Here is a 17733-nt window from a genome sequence, read left to right as displayed (position 1 = left end):
GCGTGGGGCATCGCCGCGTTCGCGGCCGCGGTCGGCGCCATGTGAGCAGCTTCATGATTATCGTCCGTGTATTCACTGACCCTGACCGCCCACTCTTTCTACCCAACAGGACGTATATCCCTTGGTTCTGAACGCCCGATTCCTGCGTGCCGACGCTCGTCTCGTGTCCTATCCTGCCATGACTATCCTGTACACTCCTCTCCCGACCCGCCACCGTCGACGCCATACCTACCCTACGTATCTACATTCTCCGCTTTTCCCCACCTCTCGTTTTATTATCGTGTGTTTTTAGCTAGTCGAATCGGCCGATGCGTCCTGTTTTTTCCGCCCTAGCCCCCGCCCCCACCCTCGCCGCGCTCTGCCCGGCCCCGTCCCCTTATTACCTGCTTTTTGTGGATGCTGTTTGCCTTGCCTTGCCTTGCCTTCCGACTCATGATTTGTAAGTAGGGTTATCGGCCGAGATATATACATATGTCTGCGATGCGTGAACGAATTGTTTGGGTGCGCTTTTGCGCGAGGTAGGGTCTGGCTGGAGGCTTTGGGAGCGCTCCGGGAGAGACGGAGGAACGCCGTCGACGTCTGTCAGCGACTCGGCGTGTCTCACCGCGGTCTCGAAGATCTCACACTGTTCGTGCGACGTGCCACGTTTCTGTCGCTCCTTGGCATGGTTCGCCCCCCTCCTATCGACCCTTTGCTAGTCTAAATCATAAGCTCCCATCGGCGAACGACAATCGAGGGGTCTTCCCGACCAGTTGGACAAACATGCGCGTAACCAGCTTGTGCCTGCTTTGGCTCCAGGCTTCGACTGTGAGGACTTGGGCGTGACTGCTATAGGAGGGATGAGAGACTCTCGAGCGCCGCATGCCACGTACAGCGATGGTCGAGGATGCGCTTCAGTTGAGCATATACATCTTTTACGCGCATTGATTTTTTTGGAATCCTTTGGGGACATGCAGGAGCACTGTAGGAACGCTATCTCCCCATGCTCATCGAGACGCCTGCGAGGGATTTCTCGTGTGGGAACCGATCGGATGCACTCGGTGAATTATCACGGTATCTCGCCGTCTATCTTTACAGCACCCAAACACAGAATCTACGTTCGACCGCGAACCACATATCTTAGACGCATAACTTAACCCCGCGCGCGCGCACCCCGGCTCGCCTTGTCAGGCGCGCACACGAGGAAGCCCTCTTCGTACAGCCCGGTGACATATAGCCTGCCCGTGGTGGCGTCCCTCAGCGCAGTCGAGGACGACGAGAACGCCGTGCCGTCGCTCTGGTACAGCGTCTGCGCCTCGTGGCTGCGCGCGGGCGGCGCCTTGCGCGCCGCGGGGACCGGGGCCCGCGCGTCGTACGCATCTGGCAGGGCCGCGCCGGCGGGCGCCTGCGGGCGGGGCGTGAGGGCCATCGCCCAGCTCGGCGCGCGCGCGCCGGCGACGCTGCGGGCGACGGCGGTGAGCGAGGGGAAGTGCGGGTGCCCGGCGACGAGGAGGGCGCCCGCGTCGTCGAACGCGATGTTGTCCGGGGTGAAGGGCATCGGGACGCGCGCGGCGGGGGCGAGCGCGTTGCTCGAGGCGTTGCGGGTGTAGAAGAGGACTTGGCCGAGGGAGGTGGAGGCGACGGCGACGGTTGTGCCGTCTGGGGAGATGGAGACGCCGTTGGCGAACGGGATCCCGAGGCGGGCGAGCGAGTGTGTGATTGTTGGGGCTTCGCCGGGGGCGGGGTCGTTCACTGTGACGTGCGCGAGCCAGCCGAGGGGGAGCCCGAGGAGCGTCTCTGCGAGAGGGAGGGTCTGGCCGAGGACGGAGGGCAGGCGGCGCGTGAGCAGGTGGTCGTTGGTCACGTAGAACGAGGTGGGCGAGGTGAGCGCGAGTGCGTTCGGGGAGACGAAGTACGGGGAGGAGAGCGTGCGGACCCACGTCGCGCGGGTGGGCGTGTCCCACTGCATCGTGAACTGCTCGATGGTCGTCTCCCGGCGTGCGTGGTTGACGACGAACAGGTTCGACGCCTTGCCCGGATGGGAAGGGTAGACTTCGGCGCCTAGGGGGTGGAAGTCGTGTCCCTGTGGGTATTTTTCGAACACGACACGCTGGGGCCTGCCAGTTGCATCGCGCGTGCGGTGCACCCACAGCGCTCCAGCGGGGACAGGGTCATGCAGGGGTCCCATGACGGTGTTCCATTTCCTCCGCCCGGGGTCGCAGCTCATCAGAAGGATCCTGTCCTGCAGCCCGCCCGCGTCGTCCACGCGGTCCCAGAATGTAGCGTCTTCACAGAACTTGAGATCGTTCCCCGGTTCGTCTCGTACGATTTCACACTGCGCGGTGTGGTCCCCGTCAGCGTAGTATCCCACAGGGAAATCAGGCGTCGAGATGATGAACGCCCGCCACGCACGGCCATTCCGCCATGCGAAAAACGCCTGCAACGTAGAGTGTCTTAGTCCTCGATCGATCGCAGCGTATGTTGGGATGCAACGTGCACGTACCAATACAGCGAATATTGAGGCAAGCACGGATAAGCGAGACATGCTGCGCTCCTGGAAATAGCAAAGTTAGCGGCCAGCTATCACAGCGCGAAACACGTGTCCGGCCGCGAGAGAACGTCGACGACAGCGTCGAATCAGGCCGGATCCTCTGGTGCAGGAGTGTGGTTGGCTCACCTGGGACTATTGGAATGAGATGTCGACGACCGACTGAACGTCCACTGCGCGGAGCGTCACGGACCCCCAAGGCCCATTCAGGCAACCCACGCAAACTCCTTATGGTATGTTCTGCATCAAGACCAGGGGACCCGCTGGGACCCGTCATGGGGGAGCCGAACTTTAAGTTTTCTGTGGCCATCTGATTCTGATCGTAAATGCAGATGGAGCAACCTCCGTCTTAAGTCCCATCCGTAAAGCCTTGTGCGTGATGATATGATATATTAACGAGACTACCACTATCCAAAGTGTCAACCAGCAGCAACGCATTCATGTCGTGTAATGGTTCGTGAACATTCAGCGAGTGAAGAACGCAAGTCCAAAATTAGCATCAGTCAGACGGTCAGAGGCTGTCGCACGAAGCAGTGAGTTCCATGTTCTCGGACTTTCAACGACCCCGAGGCACGCTCACCGTCTCCTTTCTCTTGAAGTCCTTTCCCCTCGATCCCGATTCCATTTCCATGATATCCACGTCGGTCGCCGAACCCTCGCCATGTGCAATACCACCTCCAGCGGACCCTAGGACCCGAACCTCCCTGCTGCTGCGTACCGCCGTGCCGTGGGCGAAGCGCAGGTTCTCTACTCTGATGGAATTGATGCCTTCAGTGGAAGAATTACCGACTGACAAGCCCTGCCGCATGGAATGTCGGGCGTTGAGGGTAGCAAGAAACGAATTTGCGTAGACTGAATGGATGCCTGATGTGTGAGCAACGGAGTTCTGGACTGAATTGCGGCAGAAACTGACGCTTTCCGATGACAAAATCAATTGCAACGAACCAAAGACTTCTTGGACTTGTCGCGAACTGGTCGAGGGCCAGTCAGCGATCACGCATTGAAGGACATAGAGATACTCACGGCGATGACCTCTATAACAGCGACAATTCTGATATACGTCGAGGCTCATCAAACAGCTCTGGTGATGTCACAAAAAGCTACGCACGAAGTGAGCAAGCACCTATTGATTGCGTAAACTATCAGCGTGTTGACAAGCGCTTTTGTCCTAGACGTGCGCGGGTGAATACTTCCATGGACGAGCCTGCGTTGTGAACACTGTACCTCTTGAAAGTTGTCTTATGCCCATTGAGAAGCACACACAGAGAAGCGGCAATGGCCACGTCTGACAGCACCGCGAACAAGGCGAAGGGCATCGCAGCGATAAGCTATACGTGATAGTGGACAATGCGTCAGACGGCAATTTGGTAGGCGACGAGGCAAGACTGACAGTGATCTCGTCGAGCTTTGCAAGCTTCTTCTTGATGAATCTGTCGATGAAACGCTGGGTTCAAAAGACGGCGGGTGAACACACTAAACTTACATTAACACTACAGTTTCTAGAATAGGCGTATGCAACGGATTAGTAGAAGCATTAGAAGTCGATGAGAGGGGTCGATGAATTCTTACCAATCCCTAGAGCTATGAATTTGTCGCGATCAGGAAAGCTTTCACTGCCAAGCACCACGACACAGAAGCTCACCAAAATGGGCGAACACAAGAACCAACTGCGTAAGAATAGAGATCAGTTCCATGCCAAGTCGAATCCTCGAGTCACCCACAATGAAACCAGTCAACCACCATCGGAATTTCTGCCCGCTCACTGTTCAAGGCTCAGCGATCTGTTGTGACTCAATCGCGTATAGACTACTTACGACGAAATATCCGAAGCGCAAAATATCTGAAGGTTATGAGACTTGGGACTAGTGGATAGCATAGCTTCCCTGACTTACACTTGAACGATGATGGCAATAAGGAGCTGAAACGCCCAAACACTTATTATTGAACAGGAAACCTAGGGCTGCTGAGACGCACATTGATTGCGATGGACACCTATAGATTCGGGCGGTCAAATAACGCTGAGATCAATATTGAGTACGAAGACGTACGAACAGAGACCTTGTTATGCAGAAAGTCAAATTAGCAATGGTATAGCATCTGTAATACAAAGAGATCATACCAAACACCATTCAATAGCGTTTCCGGGATACCATAGTTAGCGACCTTCATCGGACGAGAGCGTTGGTAACTTCATTCTCTCCCTCTAATTATCGAAGCGTACCAGATAATAATACATAGCATGGCATACTGGAACAGTATCAGAAAATGAAACGCGCAGGTAGTTGCGAGCAGGTGGCTGTGCTACTTACCGAGGACGATATGCACACTGTCGATGACCCTAGACAGTCGACAAGTTGTAGTATAGATATGATTGAACATCAGGACTCGACCAACCACACAAAGAGGACCTGTAGAAGTCAAAATTATTTCGGAGAAACCAAGGAAGATGGTTCGTACCAATCCCTTTAGAAATACACGGTCTTTCGGATAATAAAGATAGTACATGTACGTCTATTTGAGACGTCAGTGACTATCGCGCGTACTTTTTGGGCGTTTGAACACTTGCTTGTAACGTGGTCAATCCATACAACGCGAGAGTGACCATTGCACCGATGTATGCCGCCCCTGGGAAGCACAAATATGCATTTCAAATATATCCTCGACGCAGCAGAACAATCAAAGAACATACCGAACGTGCTACGTAGATTGGGCATTTGGTCTGCCATGAGTCGAAGTCCGGAGGGCGCCTACGCGAGAAGGGCTAGGAGTGAGAAGAGATGAAGGGATGAGACGGAGCTGGGAGCCGTATGAAGAGCAGATTGCACGATAATATATAGCACGGTTTTTCTCGACTTTCACTGGGCCTGAATCAGGGCTGACATCCCGCTCTGATCTGAGAGCACTGATGAAGGCCCGAAGTGGAGCATTCTCACAAGTTCTCACTCGATGGGTCCATCAATCTGCTCATGGGGAGAGCGTGCCCTCCCTTATGGAAACATCAATCTCCTACTCCGAGCGAGGGATTTGAGGCGGCTCGAGAAGGACGCACAGCTCGTGGACATGATGTCGGATGAGGATAGAGCGGATCTCATTCACGTATGATGCCACGAAGTCACAGACCCAATCGAGATGATGTGCCGACATGGAAGAAGACAAGGGGTGAGAATTCGAAGCCTGCGATGTGCTAACCTAAAAGTGCTGTAGGGGTGCTATGGACTTGATACGTTACTGAGGTGGCGCACCGGTGTCAACGACTCCATCGAGGCTATTCGACTTCGACAGCAGCAATGGTGCGTGCTTGACACGAGGTATGAGGAAAATTCCCCAAAGTCAAAGTTGCAACTGTATCGCGGCGTGCATACTTTGAGAGTTTGTCATGAGCCGCAGCATCATCCAAGTTACAGTAATTCCGCTGTGCAATCTCCTGTAATCTCCCGTTGAGGAATAGACTCATGACAAAGTCCTTGACCTTGTGATACATGTATAAGCTTTCGCTCTCCTTCGCTATGGTGACAGTTGGATATGCCCAGACCTATAGTAGGCGATGATGAGATAGACAGATTACGCATCTTGATAGCGCAATATTGAGCGACAGGCTTTACAGATAATTATTCTGCCAGATCCTGCTGAGCATCTCAATGTATAAAACGTCTATCAAGCTCTAGCAAAGAGGACAATCATTAGAGCATGAAGATATGGTCGACCTATACATCTGCCTACATCTGCGCTCTTCCAGTTGATGATGCGTTTGCTGGCCATCTTGTGCTCCTCGAAGAGAGAATCCCACAAACAATGACAGTCGTGCGGCAAGTCCAAGCCTGTCCAAGCGTGAAAATGCAATATGATATGTATCGCGATTGGAAGAACTTTGGAAGGATGCAAGCGCAAAGTTTAGGACAGGAGGAGAAGCGGCTGCCGCCTCGTGGCCCATGCATATTTTCGTCAGACAGGACTTATCAGTGACTCGTTACGGGCGATCGCGAACCGCTTCAGCTTGCGGCCCAGACCCTCCCAGACCGTCCTTGCACTCCAACTTAGAACGACGAGTGGTTGGACTGCGATTGGGCCCTCGAAACGATCTTGCTGTGATTGACGGTAACGATAGCGTGTTGATGCAAGATCGAAAGGTGTCTGCAACATGATCATGATGAGAGGGCTAATCCTCGAAGCATAAAGGCTGTGGTCATAGCGGATCTGCCTGTATACGACCAGGTATCAAGGCCTTCAGCTGGGCCCGGTGCTCATCAACTCTGATATTTCAACGGCGTAGTGTAAACTGAGACCCTGAACGCACCTTGCTGCTGGCAGATGACTCGCAACAATCAAGTTCACATAGGTTGAGAAATTCAAGTACCGGAAAGAGGTCCTTGAATTTTGTGTCTGCCTTTGAGACTAGATGTTGCCATTATCGTTCTGTTGTATAGCGGCGCCGGAGATATATGGAGATCTAGACCAGTTACAGTAGCCGCCATTCGTCAGTCATCGTCTTGAGAGGCAGTACATGTGACACCGAACAACATGCATTTGATCATCTTGATCACGATGTACTTACAGCCTTCAGCCTCGCCGACATCAGGCACCAATGTTGGTTCATCTTCCTCACCTTCACCTTTGAATTTGAGGTACAAGCTACTTCGTGAGGGTAATTCGACGCACAACCACTGACATATCAATTCCGAACATCGTATAAGATCGCTTTTCAAAGGGTTTTACATGTTGTTCTGTGAGTACACCCCAATCTTGTGATTACCCCGGCACCGCCATTCAACTACCCGGCGAAAACTGTCCCGCGGGATCCCAACTGCGAAACAATTGTTGTACCGGATTTCCTGGACACGCTGTGCCGGAAGCTGCTCTTATAAGACCACGACCACCCCATCACATACATCATCTCAAAGATACAGCATGAGCCCATCTCACTACACTCGCATCGTCCTCAATGAGAGACCCGTGAGCGACATCGACGCCAACACATTTCGGCAGGAGAGTGTTCCGTTCGACTTGAAACCTGCGACTGGCCAGGTGCTCGTAAAGACGACATGGCTTTCCACCGATCCATCCATGCGTGCTTGGTTGAACGACAAGCGAGGGTATCTACCACCAGTGCAAATTGGAGAGACCATGCGCGCTGCTGGTCTCGCGACTATCGTGGAAGCGGGAGAGGGCTCTAAACTGCCGTCCGGGCAGCTTGTTGCATGTGTACCTGGTAAGTCTCCATGCCCCCATGTATTGTTCGTTTGAAGCTGAGAAATGATCAATAGGCTGGGCCGAGTATGCGGTGCTGAGCGAGAAGGACGTCACACCGATTCAGTGAGTATTGAAACAAATTGCATCAAAAATGGTGCTTCATGAACTCCTTGAATGCGAAAGTTTACCGCCTGGTGCACAGGCGCTGGATTTTCTGGGTCCTCTCGGATACACAGGTTCGTGTATAAATAAGTGATATGCAATCGAAGACCAGAATAACATGATCCGATCATCAGGCTTGACCGCTTACTTTGTGCGCATATCCTGCCTTTGTTCCGATTTCAGCATCTGATGACCATGCTCGGGTCAGGGTCTCGATGACATCGCCAAGGTCAAGCCAGGCGAGATAATGGTCGTCTCAGGCGCGGCCGGGGCTGTCGGTTCCATTGCCTGCCAAATCGGAAAGCGACAAGGCGCGAAGGTGATCGCCATTGCTGGAACGGACGAAAAATGTCGATGGCTTGAAAAGGAGCTTGGCGTTGACAAGGCGCTCAACTACAAGAGCCCCACATTCCACAAAGAATTTGTCGATGCCGTGGATTACCTCGATGTATTCTTCGACAATGTCGGGGGTGATATCTTGAACTTCGCCTTGACTCGGCTGAAGCAGCATGCTAGAATTGTACTCTGTGGTATGTTATTCCGTATTCGAATGCGTGTCGTCTGCTCATGTTGCTCGCTTAGGTGCTATTTCGGATTACAGTATGACTTTTTTGCATTTATAGCAAACATCCCACTGATGTACCCATTTTGCAGACAATGCAAAACCCAAGGGCCTCACGTCATATATGAACATCATCACTCAACGCGCAAAACTCCAAGGATTGATCATGTAACCAATTCATTTTGTACTTTCAAGCCTGATTGTTGACTCGCGCCCACAGCCTGGATTACGCACCTCAATACGCTGCTGCAAGGGAAGTAATCGCTGGCTGGTTGGCCGATGGTTCCCTTAAGCGCAAGTTCCACATCGTAGAAGGCCTCGAGAACGCGCCAAAAGCTCTTCCGATGCTCTTTAATGGTGGAAACACGGGGAAACTGTGCGTTTTGAGTCATCTTGGAGTTTTGCTTTACTCATATGTAAGCGATGCCTTTTCCAGAGTCATTCACGTCTCGGGGCCGTCTGCGAAGCTCTGAACATTTGATTGAAATGTACTTACCCGGGGCGAGGGACTCGTCAGTGGGTAGCCACCAACGTTCAAAAGTCTGACGTCAAACATTTGACTTCGGTAAATGTCCCATGTAGATCTCGAGGATAGGCTTCTTTCTTGGATGAGACTTTTTGGCTGCATCTAATTTAACTTCTTGATCGCACTTCAAATGACTCGTAACAAGCAAAATGATCTTGTATGCTTGGATATTGCTCTCGAAGAAAGAGTTGTGTTGCACACGTGATTACATTGAACGCGACGCGAGCGAGACGCGTCAACAAGGCAAAACAAAGTTCAACTCTTCGCAAGAAAGTCACGACGGCGCCGCATGTTATGGCAGCGCTGTCCTCGTCGTCATCAGCACATCCTGAACATCTTCAACAGCTATCAGAAGAAAGTACTCGCCTTCGGACGCAAATCAGAGCCGACATTGATGAGGCGGATGACCCGCTCGCGCTGTACGACCAATTCGTGAAATGGACGTTCGACAAGTATCCACCGGAATACATCGGCTCTTCTGGACTGTTGGAACTATTGGAAGAAGCGACGAGGAGGTTTAAGGATGATGCGAGCTACAAAGGCGACTTGCGATACTTCAAAATGTGGTCTATGTATGCATCTCTGGTGGACAAACCTGGTGTTGTTTTCAAATTTCTGTTATCTCGAGGAATCGGCACTGTGTATGCGCAGCTATACGAAGAGTACGCTCTTGTATTAGAAAGGGACAATCGGTAAGTGCGTTGTCGACTACGGCTGGTTGACGTTATGTTCAGATCAGTGCAGCTACCCAGCAGCCGAAGAAGTTTATCGAGCTGGTATACAGCGTAAAGCGCGTCCTACGGAAAGGCTCAAAAAGCGCTATGACCAATTTCGTCAGAGAACCTCTACGAAGCCACCGACGCCCGCTCCTCTCCCTGTTCTCTCTCTTCCGAAAATCAAAGGTACTCCAGAAGCAGAGGTCTTGCGACGCCACCCTCTCAAGAATCACGACACACCCCATCCGAAGGCGGCTGCTGCGAGCCTTCCACGCTCTGTCTCATCGGCGACTATATCATCATCATCCTCCCTCCCCTCTGTTTCTTCCTCATCTGCTGCCCATGATCGATATGCCCCCATGCTCGCGCCTCCAGTGCCGGGAAAACGACCGGAGAAGTTGCGTTTCGACCTTTCGCTGTTATTCACGGAGGATGCCATGGAATACAGCATTCATGAGGCGCGCGCTCGTTCTATGGGCCTTCTAGGCAAGAAATGGGGCCCACCGCCGCCATCTGAAATGACCCGTTACGCGGGCTCATCTGCACGCGTCAACTTTAATGACGACGGTACGAAGTCTAGCCGCGTCTACACTTCCACTGGTCGAAAGAGTCTTATGACGGCCGAGCCCACTGTGACGATCAACACAAAGGAGGCGCTTGCCGACGTCTTTGGGATGTACAACTCTCCGGAAAAGTCCATGCGGTTTGCGACGATGCCGGGGAGCAAGCATGCTCCAGTCCGCAAAATCGAGCCTATTACTCCGATGGCTTCGTTGCTTCCACACGGTCGGCCGATGATGAACAACGAAAATGCGGTACAGGGCGTCAAGACGCCCGGTAAGCATACATTTTCGGTTGTGACCAACGTGCAACTGATCTGTTTCTAGTCGCATTCAGGCCATTTGTCGACGAGAATATGAACCGGAAAGAGAATGCTACTCCTGGCCCTGCGAAGGTATGCTGACTTGCGACCTGCACCAGGTTTGCCTTCCGAAGTAACCCTCTTTCTGTAGTTTAAGCCTTTCGTGGACGCCGATCTAGCTCAGAAGACCCCGACTGTGGAGTCCGATAACGGCCGCAAGGCACTGGGGAGCAAAGAGTTTGGCATCGCACGAGGGTCTATCCTCAAACCGAAAACGGGCGAGAATGCTCTGGGCCCTGCACTCTCGCAAAACTCTACTCCTCGTTCCAGATTCGACCGCAAGCCCATCTCTAACGTCTTTTCTGACGAAAGAGAGGAACCCGTATTTCAGCCGCACCCAGAGACCAGCGTTTTCAGTGCCGTTGAAGAGCCTGAGAACGCGGGGATCAACGCTTCACAACCCGCAAAATTCACGCCGTTTTCCAACGCTCAGCCGTTCAGGGTATTCAGCCAGCCTGCAGAGGATGAGAACGAGATTCCTCCACCACCGCCCAGATCGGTTGGCTTTAAGCCCTTTATCGATTCTGAAAACGCCGCCCCTCCTCGCCGCCAGATTCTTGGCGAACGTCCACCACTACGGGCATTTGCTCCCGAGGAGGCGGAAGTACACGAGCACGAGGAGGACAGTATCATTGATTATGATGAAAGTGAAGCGTATGAAAGCCACGAAGAATTAGAGCAGAATGCCTCAGTCGATCCCGCGGAGATGGAATATGGCTACGAGGATGAATCTCACACCGACCTGAAGGCACATCGAACACCTCTGGGCGGCCGATTCGGGCAGTTCAATGTCATGACACCCATCACCGAGCGGACGTTTGAATACACGTCCACCAGTCGAACATCGGCTTTTGCTGAACACACAGGGCCCGTTGACAAGGGTTTTGTGCAATCGTTGGCCATCGAGAATGCCGAGCGTTTGGCGGCTGAATTGCGAGAGGAGGAGGAAAACACCCGGAACACTGGACGTTCTGTGTTTCAAGCTCACGCTCCTTCTCCACAGGAGGAATATGGGGACATCGACGAGCACTCACATCTTGGATCCTTCGACGAGCCCCGGCCGCGCCCATTTCGCGTGTCCGACGGCCATACCATCTCCGTTGGAATGCTTCAATCTGCCGGACTCGGCGCTTCGTCTTCGATGTATATCGAAGAGAGGACCGAAACCCTCAGTCTATCTGATTCTCTCGCTCTGGTGTCGTCATTTAAACCGCCGAATCCGTGCAATCCATTCGATCCGCAGATCATCGCCACCTTGTTATCCCTCTTGCCAGCCGATCAGGATCCTGCTTATTTCAACTTTCCCCGTCAAGAGATCGGGCTACTCGAAGGACTCCAGAAGTTCGGTCGGAAGAACGCCAGACGAACGAGTGGCAATACTAGCAGCCGCTCCGCCGACGGCCCTCACTACTTCCCTGTAAACCTTGGGCAGCAGCGGTTTCAGGTGTACGAGAAGGTGGGCGAAGGTGGTTTTGGGGCCGTGTTTGCAGCAAAGGACGTGACCTCCAAGCCTGAACCTGACGGCAGCGACGACGAGGACGACGACCTGGACGACGAGGGCGAGGACGAGGACGAGGAAGGGAAGGACAAGGTAGCTCTCAAAGTCGTCAAGCCACGGAACCTATGGGAGTTCCACGTCCTGCGCAAGGTCCACAAGACGCTCCCCGAGCGATTGCGCACGTCGATCATCCAGCCCCGCGCGCTGCACGCGTTCAAAGACGAGAGCTTCCTCGTCCTCGACCTGTGCACGCAGGGCACCCTGCTCGAGATCATCAACCGCGCCAACACGGCCGGCATCTCGCAGCAGGGCGCGTGCCTGGACGAGCTCCTCGTCGCCTTCTTCACGATCGAGCTCCTGCGCCTGATCGAGGGCCTGCACGCGGCAGGCTTCATCCACGGCGACCTCAAGATCGACAACTGCCTCCTGCGGCTCGACACCGTGCCCGGCGCAGGCGTCGCCGCGTGGTCCGGGACGTACGACCCCGCCGGTGGGGGCGGGTGGGCGCACAAGGGCATCCGGCTGATCGACTTTGGGCGCGCGATCGACGCGCGCATGTTCCCCCCCGGGCAGACGTTCGTCGCCGAGTGGCCGACGGACGCGCGCGACTGCGCCGAGATGCGCGCGGGGCGGCCGTGGACGTACCAGGCGGACTACTTTGGGCTCGCGGGGATCGTGTACTGCATGCTCTACGGCAAGTACATCGAGGCCGCGTCCGTCGCGCCCGTGCCCGGCGCACCGCCGGGCACGTGCAAGCTCGCGACGCCGTTCAAGCGCTACTGGCAGACGGACCTCTGGACGCGGCTGTTCGACGTGCTGCTCAACCCGTGCGCGGTGCACCCCGACGGGCGCCTGCCCGTGCCCGACGCGCTCGCGCGCGTGCGCGTCGACCTCGAGGCGTGGCTGCAGGCCAACTGCAACCGGAGCAGCAACACGCTCAAGGGCCTCCTCAAGAAGGTCGAGCTCGCGGTGATGAGGGGAGAGTGACGCGCGCGTCGTGCATACCCTACGGCATACCATAGAGACGAGGAGCCTCGTCACGCTATTTTTAACCCTGTACCGTTCTTTTTTTTGCTGTTGTCCTCGCTCTTTGCGAAACCACGACCGTGCACCGTTCGCGTGCCAACACCGACGACAGATTGAACGCAAAAGACGACCTAGGTACATCATCGACATCGCGCTCGGCCCTTGGGGAGGGTAAAAAAAAAACGCAGCAAAGCCTGTGTATGTACCGCACATAGTGACACAACACCGCGCCCGCGCGCCCCGAGGGAACGCGCCGGGGCTCGCAAGCCAACACGCGAAGAATGAAAAGAAAAAACCGAAAGAGAGGAGCGACAACACTACACCATCACGTGACCGACCCCACACGAACAGACCGCACGCGACCGACCGACCGCCCGCCTCCACAGACCTAACCCCCACGCCCCGCCCCCTCTCTGCGCACGCGCCCCCTCACGCGTGCCCGATGCCGCCCATCTGCTGCTGCGGGCCCGCGTCGTACCCATGCGGCGGCGGGAGGCCCTGCTGCCCGGGGCCGGGCGGGGGCGGGGGCATCATCATCGGGTACGGCACGGCGTGCTGCACTGTGAGGGAGGAGGCGGGCGGCGGCGTGAACACTTTGCCGCTCAGATACGGGTCTAGCAGGGGGGGTGGGGGAGGAGGAAGCATCGTACGCTGTGGGCTCTGGTGGTAGTACGGGTGCGCGGGCGCGGGGATCGGCGTCGGCGGCATCGACGGGCGCGGGCCGCCGCCGCCGTTGGGCGGGGGGCCGTACGAGCCCGGCGGCGGGGGCGGGTGCATGTAGGCTTGGGGCGCTGTGGGCAGAGGTCAGCGCGCGGGCCCCGGGCGAAGCTAAAGCGGGAGGACGGAGGACGTACGAGGCATCTGGCCCATCTGTGGGGACGCGTACATCGCTGGGGGCGGGAGTGGATCAGAATGTGATCAGGGACGACGACGCGGGGGAGGAAGGCTCGCGCCGGGGCTTACCGTTGGGGGGCATGGAAGGCGGGTAGTGCATCGGCTGCATGAACGGGCCCTGCATGTACGCGCCGGGCGGCGGGGGCACCATCCCTGGCATCATGGGCTGCGGCACGGACGCGGCACGGCCAAGTCGTTCTCGTCAGCACGCGGGGGGCGGGGGACGGACGAGCGGGCGGGGCGCCCGGCGCCGCGGGGGGAAGAAGGGGGACGCACCTGGCCGGGGTACCCGTAGGGCGGGTACGCGTAGACGTATCCGCGCGCGGCGGCCTGCGCGGCCGAGTCTTCCTCGTACGACGGCGGCGGGGGCATGGGCGGGACGGGCCCGGGCGGGGGCATGTGCGGCGAGTGCTGCTGGGGCGGCATCTGCAAGGGCATGAACATCTGCGAGTAGCGCTTGCCCTGGTACGGCCATATGGAGTCTGCGCGGCGCACGCGGGCGAGTGCGGGCGGGGCGTGAGTTAGCGAGCGAGCGAGGAGGGGGCGCGCGAGAGGGGAATGCACGCACTGATAGCAGACGCGTCCGCGACCTTGTTATACTTGAACGGGTTAAAATCGTCCTTGACGTGCACGGGCTGCTTCTTGAGCGGGCGCGCGCCGAAGAACGGGTTCGGCGTCGCCGGCGCGTTTGCGGCCTGCAGCGGCCACCACCGCGACGGAAAGCGACGAACGAGACGAGCGACACGTCAGCGCCCGCCGAGCTCTCGAGAAAACACGGCCACGGCCACGGCAAAAAAAAAAAAAAAACAGGCAGACGCACGCTGTCGGACTTGCCCTTGGGCGACGCGGTCGCCGCCGTCGACGGGCTCACCGCATTGGGCGACGACTGCGAGCCGCGCGCGCGCGCGCGCAAACAACAACAACAACAACACGACGACGGTGATCAGCGCACACGAGCACACGAACGCGCCGAGGACCACTCACGGGCATAAACGCCACCGCCTTCGGATTCGGCCTGAACGACGACGCGTTCACGTTGAGCCTATTCGCATGCGCCTGCGCCTGAGCCTGCGCCTGCGCCTGCGCGCTCGCGCTCGCACTCGCGCCGGCGCTCTTCACTCCCGCCACAGCAGACGCAGACGCACCCAACGCCGCAGACGAGCCCACAGCGCCCGCCTTATCGCCCGCGCCGCCGTGCTTCCCCGAGCGGGGGCCCTTGAACGGCGGGATCGGCTGTATGACCATGCTGATCCTGCCGCTCTTACCAACGGCCTGCTGCTGCGCCTTCCCCGTCGCGCCATCTCCAGCCTTGCCCAGCGCCGATCCGGCGCTCGCGCTCGCGCCGACGGCGGCAGCGGCGTGCTTGGCGGACGCGAGCGCCTTGACGGTCGCGCTCGCGGGGACGGCGGGCGCGGCACCGTGGGCGTGGGCGTGCGGAGCGGCGCCGGGGCCGAGGAGGGCGGCGGTGGTGGAGGTGACGCCGATGGCGCGGGCCTGGGCCGAGGCGGCGTCGCGGGAGGACTTTTCGCGGATCTGGCGCTGCTTGTCTTCGTCCTTGGCGAGGATGGAGACGAGGTCGTCCGGGATGGGCTTGTTGAGCTGCGGCGCGGGGTCGGGCGGGGGGAGGTTGGCACGGGGGCAACGCAGGGCGCGAGGCGGAGAGGGGGAGACGCACCTTGAAGCTCTGGCTGAAGCGCAGCAGCTCCGCCATGCGCTTGTCGCGCTCGTTCTTGACCAGCGCCTGGCGCTTCTGCGTCAGGCGCTGCTTCTCGTTCGTCACAAAGTCGCGGAACGCGGGCAGCGGGTCCGCCGCGGGCTGTGCGCGCACGCAAAAAAAAAAAAAAAAATCAGCTCGTCCCCCCACGAGGCGCCGCGGGCGTCGACGCACCTTGCTGTTCGCGGCCGTCGGCGCGGGGGACGGCGCCTTGGACGTACCCGCGGCTCCCGAGGCCGAGCCGGAGCCGGAGCCGGACGACACGGGGGTCTGCACGCGCGGCGAGAGCGCGGAGCCGTCGGGCGCGTTGACCGCGACGCGCGGGAGGTCGGGCGCGGCGGGCTTAGTAACGGCGGCGGGGCCGTTGGGCGGCGCGGAGCCGGGGGCCTGCTTGCGCGCGCCGGGCGGGACGTAGGCGTTGCTGCTGCGCACGACGGCGCCATACCTGTCTTCCTCGTCGGCGCCGGCGCCGTCGACGTTGTTCATCACGCGCTCCTCGGCGATGTGCGGGTTGTTCGTGGCCGACTGTGTGCGTGCGTGCGCGCGCGCGGACACGTGAGCGGCGTGCCGATGAGGACGCAAAGGGGACAGACGCACCGAGCTGATCTCGCTGGCGATGGCGGCGGCGCGGCGCTCGCGCTCCTTAAAGTCGGCGCGGGTGCGGTCGATGCGGGTGGTGTACGCGTCCTCGTCGAACTGGGTGCGGACGCCGAAGAGCTGCTCGTTGGCGGCAAACTGGTCCCAGCCCTGGGCGTGTGCGCCCGTCGCGCCCGCGCCAAAGGTGATGTCGTCGTGGTGCCCGCCGCGGCCCTGGGCGCCCTGCGCCGCGGTGGGGGTGGCGCCGGCGGTGGCGGCACCGACGGCGGAGGAGGGATGGTGGGTGGCGGACGAGGGCGGGCCAAAGGTGGGTGTGCTCATGCCCGGGGGGACGTCGTCGGCCCAGGCCTGGAGGTCGCGCTCGCGGCGCGCAGGTGCCTTTTGTGAGATATCGGTGTCTGTTTTGAACGCTGTGGGACCGGGATCGGGTCAGCGGGGGGGGAGTGTTCGAGGGCGAAATAAGTGGGGAGAGGATGGTACCGTCGCCGTTGGTGGGGGCCGTGCTGGGTGCGCGGGCATCTGCGGGGCCGGAGGCCCAGGAGTCAAAGTTTGTGGCGGCGACGAAGAGGGCGTCCTTGATGGGTGCGCCGGGGACGGAGATGTCCCTGACGTCGCGGAGGGTGACGCCGCTGGTGTCGCCCTCTGCTGCGGTGGAAGCGACGACGCCCTCGTAGCGCTGGCCGGACTTTGTGGTGAGGGTGATGGTGGTGCCCTGGCGAGGGAGGCGGGGGTGATGAGAGCGCGCGGGGGGCGGGGGCAGGGGAGGGGAGGGGAGGAGACGTACGGTGAGGCCTGTGAGGGCTTGGAGGGTCTTATCGTGGGGGCGTGGGAGCGTGGACGGGGCGCCGGCGGTGGGGGGCGGGAGCGGGGGGAAGGCGGCCGGGGCGGGAGGCGCGGAGGGGGCGGGGGACGAGGGCGGGAGGCGGTTGTTGTTGTTGTTGTTGGCGGCGGGGGAGAAGGGGCGGTTGCCCCACGCTGGGCGGCTGGCGATCAGACAGGGGTCAGTGCGAGGGGCGGGCAGAGGGCAAGGGGGGGCAGAGGCGCACCGGGGGCCTGTGTCGTTTGGTTTCTTTGGGTGCTTCTGCGGTCGCACGGAGGGCGTGGCCATCTCGGGGCGGGGACAGGAAACGACGGGGGATTCGCGGGAGACTGGGCACAGACGGAGACGGAGAGCGAGAGCGAGAGCGAGGAGACGAGAGACGATAGGAGAGAGACGAGAGGAGAGAGAAGAGAGGAGAGAGGCGAGAAAGAGAAGGAAGGAGCAAGAGAGAAGGAAAGAGCAAGGCGAGGAGCGGGGCCGGGGGCAGCGACGGAGTGTGGGCGAGGACGAGCGTGCGCGTCGACGGCAGAGGGGACGACGGCGGGTGCAGCGAGGGGGACAGACAGAGCAGCGATGGCGCTG

At 58.4% G+C, this 17733-nt stretch overlaps 5 protein-coding genes across 5 annotated transcripts; 2 read left to right on the top strand and 3 right to left on the bottom strand.

The window, feature by feature from the left end:
* Positions 1–1025: 1025 nt before the first annotated feature.
* On the bottom strand, positions 1026–2690 carry HETIRDRAFT_383119 (uncharacterized protein). Its single transcript, XM_009547047.1, has 3 exons — positions 2657–2690; positions 2483–2533; positions 1026–2416 (listed from the first exon to the last, which is right to left on the bottom strand). Exons 2-3 carry the CDS (start codon positions 2522–2524, stop codon positions 1133–1135), a joined length of 1326 nt encoding a protein of 441 aa, XP_009545342.1. The 5' UTR covers positions 2525–2533; positions 2657–2690; the 3' UTR covers positions 1026–1132.
* A 209-nt stretch (positions 2691–2899) lies between these two features.
* HETIRDRAFT_409023 (uncharacterized protein) lies at positions 2900–5244 on the bottom strand (the record flags this gene model as incomplete). Its single annotated transcript, XM_009547046.1, has 20 exons — positions 2900–3045; positions 3108–3379; positions 3441–3498; positions 3551–3578; positions 3636–3695; positions 3752–3855; positions 3918–3957; positions 4011–4026; positions 4097–4108; positions 4170–4194; positions 4249–4289; positions 4342–4367; positions 4420–4445; positions 4502–4519; positions 4576–4585; positions 4647–4690; positions 4749–4774; positions 4837–5038; positions 5094–5152; positions 5217–5244. 20 exons carry the CDS (start codon positions 5239–5241, stop codon positions 3031–3033), a joined length of 1107 nt encoding a protein of 368 aa, XP_009545341.1. The 3' UTR covers positions 2900–3030.
* Positions 5245–7427: 2183 nt separating this feature from the next.
* nor1 (NADP-dependent oxidoreductases 1) lies at positions 7428–9119 on the top strand. Its single transcript, XM_009547045.1, has 10 exons — positions 7428–7733; positions 7789–7837; positions 7898–7950; positions 8011–8027; positions 8085–8406; positions 8459–8476; positions 8531–8606; positions 8659–8814; positions 8875–8954; positions 9021–9119. Exons 1-9 carry the CDS (start codon positions 7433–7435, stop codon positions 8909–8911), a joined length of 1029 nt encoding a protein of 342 aa, XP_009545340.1. The 5' UTR covers positions 7428–7432; the 3' UTR covers positions 8912–8954; positions 9021–9119.
* A 139-nt stretch (positions 9120–9258) lies between these two features.
* On the top strand, positions 9259–13087 carry HETIRDRAFT_54628 (uncharacterized protein; the record flags this gene model as incomplete). Its single annotated transcript, XM_009546353.1, has 6 exons — positions 9259–9656; positions 9709–9841; positions 9908–10517; positions 10568–10635; positions 10694–11575; positions 11657–13087. 6 exons carry the CDS (start codon positions 9259–9261, stop codon positions 13085–13087), a joined length of 3522 nt encoding a protein of 1173 aa, XP_009544648.1.
* An 867-nt stretch (positions 13088–13954) lies between these two features.
* HETIRDRAFT_107193 (uncharacterized protein) lies at positions 13955–15731 on the bottom strand (the record flags this gene model as incomplete). The annotated part of the gene is made up of 7 exons (XM_009547044.1): positions 13955–14016; positions 14090–14186; positions 14297–14502; positions 14589–14715; positions 14841–14906; positions 15005–15619; positions 15696–15731. 7 exons carry the CDS (start codon positions 15729–15731, stop codon positions 13955–13957), a joined length of 1209 nt encoding a protein of 402 aa, XP_009545339.1.
* Between the last annotated feature and the right edge of the window lie 2002 nt (positions 15732–17733).

Source organism: Heterobasidion irregulare, assembly GCF_000320585.1.
Source record: "Heterobasidion irregulare TC 32-1 unplaced genomic scaffold scaffold_04, whole genome shotgun sequence".
Taxonomy (NCBI): domain Eukaryota; kingdom Fungi; phylum Basidiomycota; class Agaricomycetes; order Russulales; family Bondarzewiaceae; genus Heterobasidion; species Heterobasidion irregulare.
Note: the sequence above shows the minus strand (reverse complement) of the source record. Positions and strands in the feature narration are given on the sequence as shown.